We start from the raw sequence: 12,453 nt of genomic DNA on the forward strand, positions 1-12,453 counted from the left end.
GCTGGGCTGGCAGGGGCAGATGGGCTCACTGGGGCCGGGGGCTGCAGCTCTGCCCCCTTCTCCCCCTCGGGACACCTTCAGCACCTGCCCGAGCCCTGCAAAGCCCCGTGACCGTGTGCTTTGTCCTCTTCCCCCTCGCAGGCAGCATCAAGGCCGGCCGCCGCTCTTCCTACCTCCTGGCCATCACCACCGAGCGCTCCAAGTCATGCGACGATGGTCTGAACACATTTCGGGACGAGGGGAAGATCCTCAGGTAGGGCTGGCTCCTGTCGCCCAGCCGCCACGCGGGCGCCGTCCCTTCCCCGACGTGACCCCGCTCACGGGGCTGCTCTCTCCGCAGGAGGATGCCCAGCCGGGTCCCCAGCCTCCGCATGCTGAGGAGCTTCTTCACCGACGGGGTGAGTGCAGGCGGCCGGGGCTGGCGGTGCCGGTGGCACGGAGCCGGGGGGTGGCAGGGCCAGGCACAGCCGATGCCAGCACCCGTGACCCCGCGCTCCGTCTTGCCCCTGCAGTCTCTGGACAGCCTCGGTACGTCCGAAGACACCCGCTCCAAAAGGCACTCCACCTCTGACCTCTCGGACGTCACGTTCAGCGACGTGAGGAAGGAGGGCTGGCTCCACTACAAGCAGATCCTCACCAAAAAGGGGAAGGTACGCGGGGACCCCCGGCCCGGCCAGCGGCACGGGGCCCGCGGGCAGCTCTGACGGCCGGACCCGGCTCCTTCTCCCCGCAGAAAGTCGGTGGAGGCATCCGGCAGTGGAAGCGCGTCTTCGCCGTGCTGCGCACCCACTCGCTGTACCTGTGCAAGGACAGGCGGGAGGCAGTGACCTGCGGCCCGGCCCCAGGTGAGGAGGAGCAGCCGATCAGCATCCGAGCGTGCCTGGTGGACATTTCCTACAGCGAGACCAAGAGGAAGCACGTCTTCCGGCTGACGACCGCTGACTTCTGTGAATATCTCTTTCAGGCAGAGGATCGGGAAGACATGCTGGCCTGGATCAAAGTCATCAGGGAGAACAGCAAGGCCGAGGGCGAGGTGAGAGCCACATGGGGCTCCCGGCTGCCTCTGGCTCTCCCGGCACTAACCGCCTCGGCTCTCTCCGGCTCTTTGCCTTGTGCTGCTTCCCCAGGCCACGGCCAGCCCGTGCTCGGCCGGGCAGCGTGGGGCTCGCCTGTCCTGCGCGCCGCGCCGTGCTCCCAGGGGTGCACGGGGGCTGCCGGGCACCGCGGCATCCAAGAAGAGCGCGGCTCCGTCGGCTTGGCCAGGCAGGGTGCGCCGAGGTGCTCGGCACAGGCGGCGCAGCTCTCGGAGCATCGCGGCGGCTCGGCCAGGCAGGGGCTGTGCCAGAGCTGCTGGTTGCGCTTGGTAGTGCAGCGGCAGAGGAGCGCGCGTGGCTTGGCTGGAGCCCCGTCCGTGGTGCATCAGCACCCTGGGGCGCGTTGGTGTCGCTGTGGCTGCGGGTGAGACCTGCAGGGAGCTCCCTGCCTGCGCCGGACACGGTCCCCGTGGTGCTGCCTGTCCTCAGGGCTGGCGCAGGGTCCGGGCTGAGCCCTTGCTGCGGTCTGTGCAGTGGTTGCTCGGGTCTGAGAAGGGAGAGCTGCTCCCGGGGCCGCGGGCTCCACCGGAGGGGCTGCGCAGGGCTGGATGTGCCGGCGCTGGGCTGGTGTGCACCATCTCCCTGTGGTGCTGCGATGGCCTCGGTTGGTCTCAGCGTTGATGCCGGGATTGTGGCACGGCTCCGGCCCTGGGGGGTGCGTTGAGCTCGGAGCGGTTTCTGGTTCGCTGCGGCACAGCCCCGTTCGGAGGGTGCGGGGCTGGCAGCGCCGGCGCAGGGAAGGTGCTGCCGGGTTGGAGTACTTGGAGTTGTCTGGCTGCCCGCTGGGGCCAGGACCCTGCAGGGAACACTCTGCAGGGAAGGGCGCATGGCTTTGGGCACCGTGGGGTGCAGTTCGTGTGTCTGGTTCAGGCAGGTGGAGGTGTACGTGCTGCAGAGGGCTGGACTTGAGCCTCTGGGGCTGGCTTGGAGTCCCTGTGCTGCTCGCGTACGGTGTGCCATGGCGAGGAGCGCCGGAGGCCTCTGCGGGGCAGCGAGCGCTGCCGGGCACCAGTTGTTGTGGGGCACCAGGGCTCGGGTCCTGCTCTCACCCCGGCTTATGGCTGGCAGGCGCTGGAGGTGCCTCTCGGCGAGGAGCGCTGGAGGCAGGCGTGGGCTGCGCCTTGGCCCCGTGTGGCATCTGGGAGAGCGTGGACTTACCCAGGGCCTCTGGAGAATGCGCTGCTCAAGCTCCCCCTTCCCCTCTTGTCTCTGCCTCCCCAGGACCCCGGTTTTGCCAGCCAAGCGCTTATCAACAAGAAGCTAAACGACTACCGGAAAGTGAGGTATGGACCCCGGGGCCGCGGGACGCGAGCGGGGCACCCTGCCCACCCCTGGACGCCCCAGGGAGCAGTGGGCACTGAGCAAAACCAGCGCCACCCGCAGTGGGGCAGCACCCCCATGTCCCAGCTGCGCCAGGCTTTGCTTGGGGTTCAAGAAGGGCCTGATTCGGGCAAGCTCCGAGCAAGGGGTTAAAAGGGCTCGGAGCTCCCACAGCACTGGCATGGGGCTCAGCCCTGTGATCCCCCAGAATGGGGTGCTGCCCTGTGGGGTCAGCGCCAAAGGGCAGGAAGGGCCCCGTGAGCACCCATGGGGCCGGGGCAGGACCCTGGGCAGGTTGGCAGACACTGGGCCTTGCGGGGGGGTTTGGTGGGGGCCCATCCACGGTGCTCGGTCCCGGCTGTGCCTCCCTGACCCTGCTCTCCTCACAGCCCGGCGGGTGCCAAGCCCGACTCCTCGCCCAAGGGCTCCCGTGGGCTGGGGATCAGAGCCGAGTTCCTAAAGCAGACGGGAACCAGCGCACCCCGGTCCCCGAGGCAGGATGCGGCCGTAATGAAAGGTAGGTGCCCCCCTGCGGCACGGGGAGCTCTGGCACAGCAAACCTGCGCGCCTCGCCGGGAGGGGTGCCCGCACGCTCACCCCCGCAGCGCAGCAGGGATGCTCTTGCTGTTCGTCCGTCCTGACTCTTAACAAATAATCCCATGGTTGTTTTTCGCCCAGATGAGAGCAGCTCCCAGAAAGCCCCTTGGGGCATCAACATCATGAAGAAGAACAAGAAATCTGCCCCCCGCGCCTTTGGCGTGAGGCTGGAGGACTGCCAGCCTGCCCCGGACAACAAGGTAGAGCGCGTGGTGGTGCCTCGGCCAGGGGCAGCCCCGGGGACCCCACACAGCCCCGCACCTCCCTCACCGCTCCCTGTCCCCGCAGAACGTGCCCCTGATCGTCGAAGCCTGCTGCAAGGTGGTGGAGGACCGCGGCCTGGAGTACATGGGCATCTACCGCGTGCCCGGGAACAACGCCGTGGTGTCCAGCCTGCAGGAGCAGCTCAACAAGGGAGCCACCGAGATCAACCTGCAGGACGAGGTGAGGCCCCCCCACGGCCCTGTCCCTGTGCCCCCGGGGTGCTCCTGGGGCTGTTCTCCTGGTCCCTGTCCCCGTCACGTCCCCGTCTCCATGCCGTGACCATCCCCGGGGTGGCAGGGCCGCCTAGTGGATGCTGTCTGCAGCGTGGGCGGCAGCTCGGGGCCACGTTTGTCTCTTTGCATCTCATGGCACAGTGGTGGCACCGGCCTTTCCCTGCTGGGTGCGGGGTGGGGACAACACTCCTGCCGTCCTCATGGCTGTGGTGGCCTTGGTTGGTTTCCCTCTCAGTGTTGGTGGCCCTGGGCTGGGGACTTTATCCTGCTGGTGCCTGGGTTTGCCCTTGTGCCGTCCCGCTGAGCAGCCCCTTCTCTCCCCGCAGCGGTGGCAGGACCTGAACGTCATCAGCAGTCTGTTGAAATCCTTCTTCCGAAAGCTGCCCGAGCCGCTCTTCACTGACGGTGAGTCCCGCACCCCGGCCGTGGCACCTCCCCGCTGCGGCCATCGGCCCCGGTCCCTGTCCCTTCCCTGCCCCTCCATGTCCCGTCCTTCTGGGACACCCCCACCCTCTGATCAGTGCACCCAGGGGTCCCTGGCCCCAAGGGGCGTCCCTGCTTCCCCTGGTCCTGACCCCTGTCCCTTTCAGATAAGTACAATGACTTCATCGAGGCCAACCGGATAGAGGATGCCAGTGAGAGGATGAGGACGTTGCGGAAGCTGGTAGGGAGACGGGGCAGGGCCTTGCTGTCGGCAGCGGGGGGCACCAGCCGCTTGTGGGGCGAGCAGAGGGGTGACCCTGTGCCTCCCACAGATCCGGGACCTGCCAGGTCACTACTACGAGACGCTCAAGTTCCTGGTGGGCCACCTGAAGACCATTGCGGACCACTCGGAGAAGAACAAGGTACTGTTCCCTGCCCGGCCTCAAGCCCCCCAGCTGGGGCTGAGCCGCAGCTCCCGGTGGGGTGGGAAGGGAGATGGCACCGGGGGGGGCGGCCACAGGCAGGCACCAACCCCAGCTCTGGTTGCAGATGGAGCCCCGAAACCTGGCCCTGGTGTTCGGCCCCACGCTGGTGCGGACGTCCGAGGACAACATGACCGACATGGTGACGCACATGCCCGACCGCTACAAAATCGTGGAGACCCTCATCCAGCACGTAGGTGGCGTCGGCACGACCTCATTGTCAGCGGGGCTGGAGGGGGGGCTGCTGATCCCCGCGATTTGGGGCTGGGAGCTGCCTGGGGGGAGGCACGTCAGGGTGGGGGACTGCTGCACCCCGGGGCTGCCTGGCTGGGCCCTAACCCCTCTGCCATCTCCCTCTGCAGTCAGACTGGTTCTTCAGCGACAAGGAGGACAAGGGCGAGAAGGTGAGTCCAGGCCGGGCCCGGAGGCGGGGGCAGAGCGGGGCAGAGCCCTGGCACAGACCCGGTGGCCGTCAGCAGCCCCCTGACCGAGCGTCCTGTCCCTTTGCAGACCCCCGTGGACGAGAAGGAGGCGCAGTCTGTGCCCAACATCGAGTACCTGCTGCCCAACATCGGCAGGACCGCGGCGCCCGGCGATGCCTCAGGTGAGGAGCTGTGCCTGGGGCAGGGTCCCCCTGGTCCTGGCACTGGGGGCACCCCGGTTGCCTCTGGCCACTCCGTCCCCACGCTCACACCGCCACAGGCAGCTGGCCGGGCTCTCCATGGCTACAGCTCTGTGCCAGAGCTTGATGTGCCCATGCCCTCCTTGTTGGGATGCGGGGACACCCATGGGTGCTGGCAGAGCCCCCTCCCTGCCCTCTCCTGTCGCCCCTGCTCCGGTGGCTGCTCATCCCCTGCAACCCGGCCGAGTGGCACCTGGGCCATGACCGCTGCGGGGCCCCTGCCCGTGCCCCCCTGTTCTGCTCACGCTGCCAGCCCAGAGACCGGGAGACTTTGACGTTCGACTGATTTCTTATGTTCTTTCCTTGAACTTCTCTGTGCTGTCCTCTTCCTCCTCCTCCTCCTCCTCTTCCTCCTCCAGCGGACCTCCTCGAGAGCTAGAGCGGGTACAGTGTTGATCCTGGGTGCATTGCTCACGCACTAATTCCTCCGGGTGACCACGAGAGAGCGGGAGCAGGAGGGGCAGTGGGGGGGGGGGGTCTGTCCTGCCCAGCCACTGTCCCCAGGGCTCCCCAGCATCGGGGGGCTCCCGGGCCCCAGTACAGCCCAAACTCCTTCAACCCTGGTTCTCCCCCCTCTTTGGTGGGTCCCTGTGGTATCTCTGGGGCTGGTGCTGGCACACCCCGGCAGGGGCCGGTGCCAAGTGCCCCGGGACCCAAATGCCGGGCTCTGGGGTTCCCCATTCCCTGGGGAGGGCTCAGCACCTTTCTGCCTCCCCCTCTCTCGTCGTCAGCAGCTTCTAACCCCATCCTGGGCTGGGGCCTGCGGGGTGGGAGAGGGTGTCTGTTGTGCTGTCCTTGTCCTTCGAGCCAGGCTGCCTGTCACCCCCCCCGTCCCCACCTGTCCCCTAACCCACTGGGGGGCGCAGGGCAGCCCCACGGCCTGTCCGAGCCCCCCCCCTGCTCAGCCCATCACTGCATTTGCCCCGTCGCAGCCCCCAGCGCTGGTATTGAAGCTGCTCCCCATGTCCCATCCTGGTGACGTGGTGGTGGCAGGGCCGTGCCCCAGTCCTGTCTGTGCCCCATGGCCACGGGAGGGTTGGGGTCCTGCGGCCGTGCTCTTGGCAGCGCAGACTGTGTCTGTCTGCCTGTGTGCCCCCCCCTCGCCCCCGCTCCGTACCTCGGAGCTCTGCAGTGACCAGCGCTGCAGCGGGCGAGCGGTGCCGGGGTCCCCATGTGGGACCAGAGCCTGCCCATGCTCCAGCTCCTTCCTGCAGCCTCCCAAACCCGCTCAGCACCAGCACCCCTGCATGGGGCTGGCTGGGCCGATGGCTCCAGTGTGTCCCCGTCCCCAGTCTGGGGGAGCAGAGCAGCGTCCCCGGCTCTGCCCACTGAACCCCCGCCCCAGCATGCGCCCACCCTGCCGGGGCCTCGCTAACCCCCTTCTCTTCTCTCTGCCTTACAGACTCGACCCACAGCGGCTCTGCCAAACTGAAGGTGAGAGGGGTCCCGGGCTGGGGCCAGAGGGAGCGGGGTAATGCCCCCACCACAGCTGGGAACCCCGGCTGCGGGGACGGGGTCCATAGCCTGTCCCTAAGTTGTGGCACCCCTGTCCTTCCAGGGCACGTGGCCGTCGCGCAAGGAGCCGTCGCACCGAGAGCTCCTCGCCATCCCCTTCATCTCAGCCGTCAACCGCAAGAGGAAGAAGCGGCGAGAGGCCGAGGGCTTCAGCAGCAGCACCGATGACGACGTGGAGCACAGGGACACCAAGGGCCAGGAGCAGGAGGATGAGGAGGCCACGGCTGCCACGCCAGGGCCTGGCAAAGCTCCCCACGGCCCTGGCACTGAGCTGGCAGCCCCCAGCCTGGCGGGGCCGGAGCAGGAGAGCGCCTTGGAGCCCGGGGGCAGTGGGGCCGAGCCGGCGCCGGACGCCCGCTCCATCGTGTCGGGCTACTCCACCCTGTCCACCATCGACCGCAGCCTGTGCTCCGAGGTGCAGTCGGTGGCCGAGAGCCGCGGAGAGGAGGCGGACGACGAGCGCAGCGAGTTCAGCCACGTGGAGACGGACACGGAGAGCCGGGAGGGTGCTCGGGCCAGGCTGGGGCAGGTGGAGGGGGGCGCAGGGGGCGAGGACAAGGTGCCCCCCGGGCGCCCCTCCTTCAACTCCCACCGCCTCATCCAGTGCGACACGCTGGCCCGCAGGAAGCTGGGGCGGCCCCGGCCGGCCGGTGAGACCCCGGTGCCTGCCGGGGAGGGCCAGGGTGGCTGGGCCCCCCCTGGGCGGCCCTCGCTGCGGGAGCAGCTCCGGCAGCGCCTGCGCGCCTCGGCCGACGACATGGGGGTCCGCCTGCGCCGAGCCCACTCCCCGGAGACGCGCCGCAAGAAGAGCAGCTGGCGCCGGCACACCGTGGTGGTGCCCGGCGGCCTCAAGGACCTCAACTTCAACGAGTGGAAGGAGCCGCGGGGGGGCCTCGACGTCCCCCCAGGGCCCTGCCGTGACAAGGACTCGGGGCTCAGCAGCCTGGAGTCCACCAAAGCCCGGCCCACGGCGCCCAGCCCGGCCCAGCCCGGTGGTGCCACCAAAGCACCCAGCACCAAGAGCCCCCCGGGCAGCCCTGGCCCCCCAGCTCCCGGCCCTGTGCCCGCCCTGCGCTTTCCCCAGTGTCTCTGACCTCCTGGAAGGCCCCCCCGGGGCTGCCGGCTCCCCCCCCCTCCAGCTGGGGGACAGTGTTTAATTTAAGGACTCGCATATGTTCTTGTATTTAATTGTGCTCCTGACAAGCTGCTTTTATTTAACGGCCTCCCTCGCGACGCCTCTCCGTGGCTCCAGTGCAGCGGGTGGGCCAGGAGGGACGAAGCCACCTTGTCACTGGGGCCCTGCAGGGTCCTGCACTGCAGCCTGGCCCCATCCCACGGTGGGGGGTGCATGAGCCCAGTGTCCCCCCCACCCCATCCCCTGCTCCCCCAGGCTGCGAGGTCCCTGCCCCCCCGGCAGTGCCGGCCCTGGGGCTGCCCAGCTGCGGCGGCGCGAAGTGCGGGCGCTTCCCGGGGTGCTGCGGCTGCGGCTGCCCCCGCCGGAGCCCTCCCCTCCTGCCCCCCCCGACAGCCTCGGGGAGGGGACCCGGGGACCTCGGTGCCCTCCCCTCGCACTGTCCTGTGCCTGGACACGGCGCGTGTGGGGCCGCAGGGTTTGGGTGATGGCGGTCTTGGGGTTCCCATCTGGGTGTGATGGCCCCCGCGGGATGTGGCGGTGACGCGGCCTGGCTGGGGTCTTGCAGGAGCGGTGTTACACGAGGGGCTTGCTCAGAGCAGCACCGTGCCATGGGGACGGGGCACAAGGTGTGTCCCAGCCCCTGTCGGACCCAGCAGCCCCCAAAGCCCTTGCTCACCCTTCTAACCCCCCCCCGCCACCGTCCCCATCTCCCCAGGCTTCCCCTCCCGGCCCGAAGCACTTTAGGAAGGGGGTGATGTGCTGCCACCTCGGGGGGCACGGCTCGGCTGGGGGACGTGGGGACATGGGGAGCACAGACACGCGTGTGCCAGGGCCCGGCAGCTGCCCCTGGGGCTGGGGGGGGGCATCAAGTCAAGTCACTGTCACTGTTACACGTCGTTCTCATACGTTATGCAAATATTTGCTGTAAAGTTCCCCCCCCCTTTTTTTTTTTTTGTAAATAGTGTCTCTAAATGTGTAACATATTACAAAGGATTTATAAGGATTTTGTAAGAAGTTTTGCTCAGCTGAAAGGCCAGCCCCGACCACACAAAGCGCTGGACCACTGTTGACTTTTTAAACCCTTCTGCATGTGTACCCCTGGCGTGTTGTACGAGTCGGTATATGCAAAACTGCAAAAAACCAACCAGCCCCAACAAAAAAAACCACCCTGCTTTGGAAACTGTCCTCCTACGAGTCCCGGTCTATATAGTGGAAATAAACTGGTTATTCGAGGAGAGTTTCCTGCTGTTATTGCTGCGCCTTCCAGCTCGTGGACCCCGTTTCCTCCATGCTGCAGCCCCCAGGCACTGGTCCTGATCCTGGGGAGGGCTCAGGGCAGGGGGGGGGTCCCAACCCTCCCGCCCCAGCACCGGCACTGCAGCACGGACACAAGAGACCAGGCCTGCGGGGAAAAAGTGCCATAGAGAAAAGAAAGTATTTTATTAAAGCCAGACACTCTGATAGAAAAGAAAAGTAGTAAAGGGAAAAGAAAAATAAAAAGCAACCCTTTGTCATCGGAGTTTGCAAGTTACAATGGTCACGTTTCGCACAGAACTACCCATGGCATCCATACAGAGATACAGAGACTACGCTACAGCCGGCCCGGCCGCGGCGAGGCCAGCCCGCGCCCTGCCCGGCCCCGCCGCCGCCCCGGCGAGTCCTTGGTTTTGTTTTTGTTTTCTTAAATTTTAAAACAGTTCACAAGAAAATTCATGCTAAGAGACACACGACATTGTAGAAACCCCAAAACAGCCTCTAAAGAGTATTAGGAATCTTTTTTTTTTTTTTTTTTTTTTGTCCTTTTAAAAGTTGTAACCTTTTCTTAAACAACATTCAGACGAGTAAAGCGGGGTGCGCATGCAGCGGGCGCCTCCAGACACATGCACGATGCAGGCAGCGCTTGTTTTTTTTTTTTGTCTTTTTTTTTTCCTATTTTTTTGGTCGTTTTTGCAACTTTTTTTTTTTTTTTTGTCTCTTTTCAGTTTAAATCAGAATCAAGCAGTTTTTTTTTTTTTTTTTGTTCTCTTGCTTCAGCAAAAGCACCAGGCTAGGTGCTCACACACAGTTTGCATGATGCCATGAAATGACGGACGCACACGCACGCACACACGCAGAGACACGCTCACATAGAAAACCAGCCTGGTGGGCAGCCAGGAGGGGTGGGGGGGGACAAGAGAAGGGGGTGGCCCGGAGCTCCACGTGCCCCCGCCGCAGGCTGCTCTGGGGCCGGGGTCCCGGTGCACCCCTTGGCAATGCTTGGGCGGGCAGCAGCCAGCACCCACAGGAAGGCTGGGGCGCAGCGAGGGGCTCTGGACCTCCCTCCCACCCCCCCCCCCCCCAGGCATGAGCTCACTCACAGCTGCAGAATGCCCCCCGTTCCCCCCCCCCCCAATTCACTCTGTGCAGGCAGGGGTCCCCCATGCGCTGCCCTGGGCGCCCCGACACCACCCGGCGCAGGGCACACGCCAGGGCAGGAGGATGCTGCGGCACTGCCGACAGCTCTGTGCATGCATGGCCACGTCCCCATGGGGCTGGAGGCAGACGGGACACCCCCACAAACACCCTGCACCCCCCCAGGGCTGGCTGCAAGGTGCTGAGCCCTGCAGTGGAGCGGGCCCCGGGTGCCCTCGCACCCCTGTGCTTGGGGTCGGGAGGGATGGGGGCACGGCCAGCCCCGCACGGCCACTGGGGCAGGGAGGGCTGGGGAGGGGGCCAGGCACGGCCCCTTCCCAAAAATCCATAAGAAGCTGTGGCTTTGCTACAGTGTTTCACTTTGGTACCAAGAAAAAGTAATTACAAATTAAATTAAACGCATCAAGTGACTGCTATTGCTGCCAGGAGCCGCTGCCCCCTGCCCCAGGTCCCGGCCTCGACGCGTGGCCCCGTGGCTGTCACCGGCAGCCACCGGCCCCGGGCTCCTGGCCCCGACCCCGACCCCGACCCACCGCTGCCTTGGTGAGGGGCAGGACGGGGACGGGGACGGGGACAGGGACGGGCCACAGAAGGGGGTGGAAGGAGGATGCCAACTCAGCACGAGGGCTAACAAGCCGCTAGGAACCGACCCTCTCAAAATCACAAGGAGCTATAGTTTAACCGGGGAAGAAAATCCACCCCCTAATATACCAGACATGAAGAGATTTATTTCTTTTCTTTTCTTTTTTTAAATATTTATATATATATTTATATTACGTATATTATATATATATAATATGTAAATATATTTTTTAAAACAATATAAAATGTTAAGACACTTCACTTAAATGTAAAGAGTTGCTTTTTGCAATCCAAAGAAATTGCATCATGATTTTTTTTTTTTTTTGCTTTTTTTTTCTCTTTGTTATTCAAAAAAGGCTCGTTCTTCTGTACAAAAATGATTGATATACAAAAAAAGAGAGGGGGGAAAAGAAGAAAATAATAATAAAAAAAAATCAACCCAACGACGAACTAGCCAACGAAAGGAGTGATTCGATCTCTTGTTGCACTGCGGGTGGACGGCGCGCTTCACAACACGGCATTGAACACAGGCACACGCGCGCACACATGCACACACGCACACACGCACAGCGCTCCCCTTGCACACCTGCCGGGCTGGGCTGGCAGCGGGGGGCTGCAGGCAGGCGGCCTGGCCCCCGGCCCCCTGGGCGTCATGGCAGGGCTGGGGCTGGGCTCATCCCCAGCGACCACCCCCGGTGCAGCCCCGTCCGGCCCCGCTCAGCCCGCTGACCCCAGCCCTGCTGCAGGGGGGGGCTCTGGGACACCCCGAGGGCGCTGGGTGATGGGGAGGGGGACACGGGTCCGTCAGGGTGTCCCCGTGCAGGCAGAGCCCCCGGGCATCGCGGCGTCCCTCTGCCCCAGCCACCACGATGACCCAGACGAACAATTAAAGTGCTACGTTACGAACCTACAGTGATGGGGGATGATCCCCGGTGCCCCCCCCGGGCCCCCTTCCCCTACCCGTTTCCGCCTCCCCAAATTTTACATGCTCGACCTCTGGGCGCCCCAGCAAACCCCGGCCCCCCCCGGGCACCTCAGGGGCACCTGGGCTCCATCCTGGCCACCCATCCCACGGCAGAGCGAGCCCCATGGGGCCGGGGGCTCAGGATGCTCCTAGGAGCCAGCACCGACCTTCGGCGAGCGCCGGAGCGAGCGCGGCCGCAGCTCTGCCCACGGAGGCCCGGCGGGCGCGGACATCGTCCCCTCGGGGCTCGGCGGAGTCGCGGCGGCCGAGAAGCTCAGCGGGGAGAGCGGGCGGCGGGGCAGGGCGAGGGGCGGCGGGGGCGTCCTCGGCAGCCGCTTTTTGCCCGCTTTGCGCCCCCCGGCCGCCTCCTTCGGCTTTTGGGCGGCTGCCGCCTGCGCAGGCGGGGGTCGGGCGCCGCGCCGCGTCCTTGTTGCTTGAAGCTCGTGAAACTGGTGGGGTGAAGCTCTGAGAGCTCTTAAATAAACAGAAAACGGCGGGTGGGGAAGGGAGGGATCGAGAACCAAAAACGACAGCAACCCAAACGAACCAACGAAAATAAAAAAAACAAAAGAAAGAAGGGGAGAGAGAGAGAGAGAGAAAGAAACAGAAAGTGGCTGGTTGGCCATTTTGGAGCAAGATGTGAGACAGAAGTCGGGCCGTGCCGGAGCAGAGGCAGACACAAGTCGGGCCGTGCCGGAGCAGAGGCGAGACAGAATGGGCCGTGCCGGAGCAGAGGCGAGACACGAGGTC

At 65.1% G+C, this 12,453-nt stretch overlaps 2 protein-coding genes across 4 annotated transcripts in view; one reads left to right on the forward strand and one right to left on the reverse strand.

Annotated features, from left to right (window-relative positions):
• The window catches only part of ARHGAP23 (Rho GTPase activating protein 23), a 36,984-nt gene extending 28,004 nt beyond the window's left edge, over positions 1-8,980 (forward strand). For all 3 annotated transcript variants that reach the window (XM_080565135.1, XM_080565133.1, XM_080565134.1), the window contains exons 9-24: positions 142-253; positions 341-398; positions 513-650; positions 734-1,033; positions 2,316-2,377; positions 2,804-2,931; positions 3,093-3,211; positions 3,300-3,455; positions 3,835-3,913; positions 4,099-4,172; positions 4,264-4,353; positions 4,481-4,606; positions 4,776-4,817; positions 4,924-5,017; positions 6,498-6,529; positions 6,654-8,980. In XM_080565135.1, coding sequence (XP_080421261.1) covers positions 142-253; positions 341-398; positions 513-650; positions 734-1,033; positions 2,316-2,377; positions 2,804-2,931; positions 3,093-3,211; positions 3,300-3,455; positions 3,835-3,913; positions 4,099-4,172; positions 4,264-4,353; positions 4,481-4,606; positions 4,776-4,817; positions 4,924-5,017; positions 6,498-6,529; positions 6,654-7,703 — 2,660 coding nt within the window. In that variant the 3' untranslated portion in view covers positions 7,704-8,980. The remainder of the gene's footprint in view (positions 1-141; positions 254-340; positions 399-512; positions 651-733; positions 1,034-2,315; positions 2,378-2,803; positions 2,932-3,092; positions 3,212-3,299; positions 3,456-3,834; positions 3,914-4,098; positions 4,173-4,263; positions 4,354-4,480; positions 4,607-4,775; positions 4,818-4,923; positions 5,018-6,497; positions 6,530-6,653) is intronic.
• A 186-nt stretch (positions 8,981-9,166) lies between these two features.
• SRCIN1 (SRC kinase signaling inhibitor 1) overlaps positions 9,167-12,453 on the reverse strand; it is a gene marked incomplete at its 3' end in the record, with an annotated part of 101,077 nt that continues 97,790 nt past the window's right edge. The window contains exon 22 of the mRNA XM_080565139.1: positions 9,167-12,177. Coding sequence (XP_080421265.1) covers positions 11,842-12,177 — 336 coding nt within the window. The remainder of the gene's footprint in view (positions 12,178-12,453) is intronic.

Source organism: Anser brachyrhynchus (assembly GCF_964034855.1).
Source record: "Anser brachyrhynchus genome assembly, chromosome: 22".
Taxonomy (NCBI): domain Eukaryota; kingdom Metazoa; phylum Chordata; class Aves; order Anseriformes; family Anatidae; genus Anser; species Anser brachyrhynchus.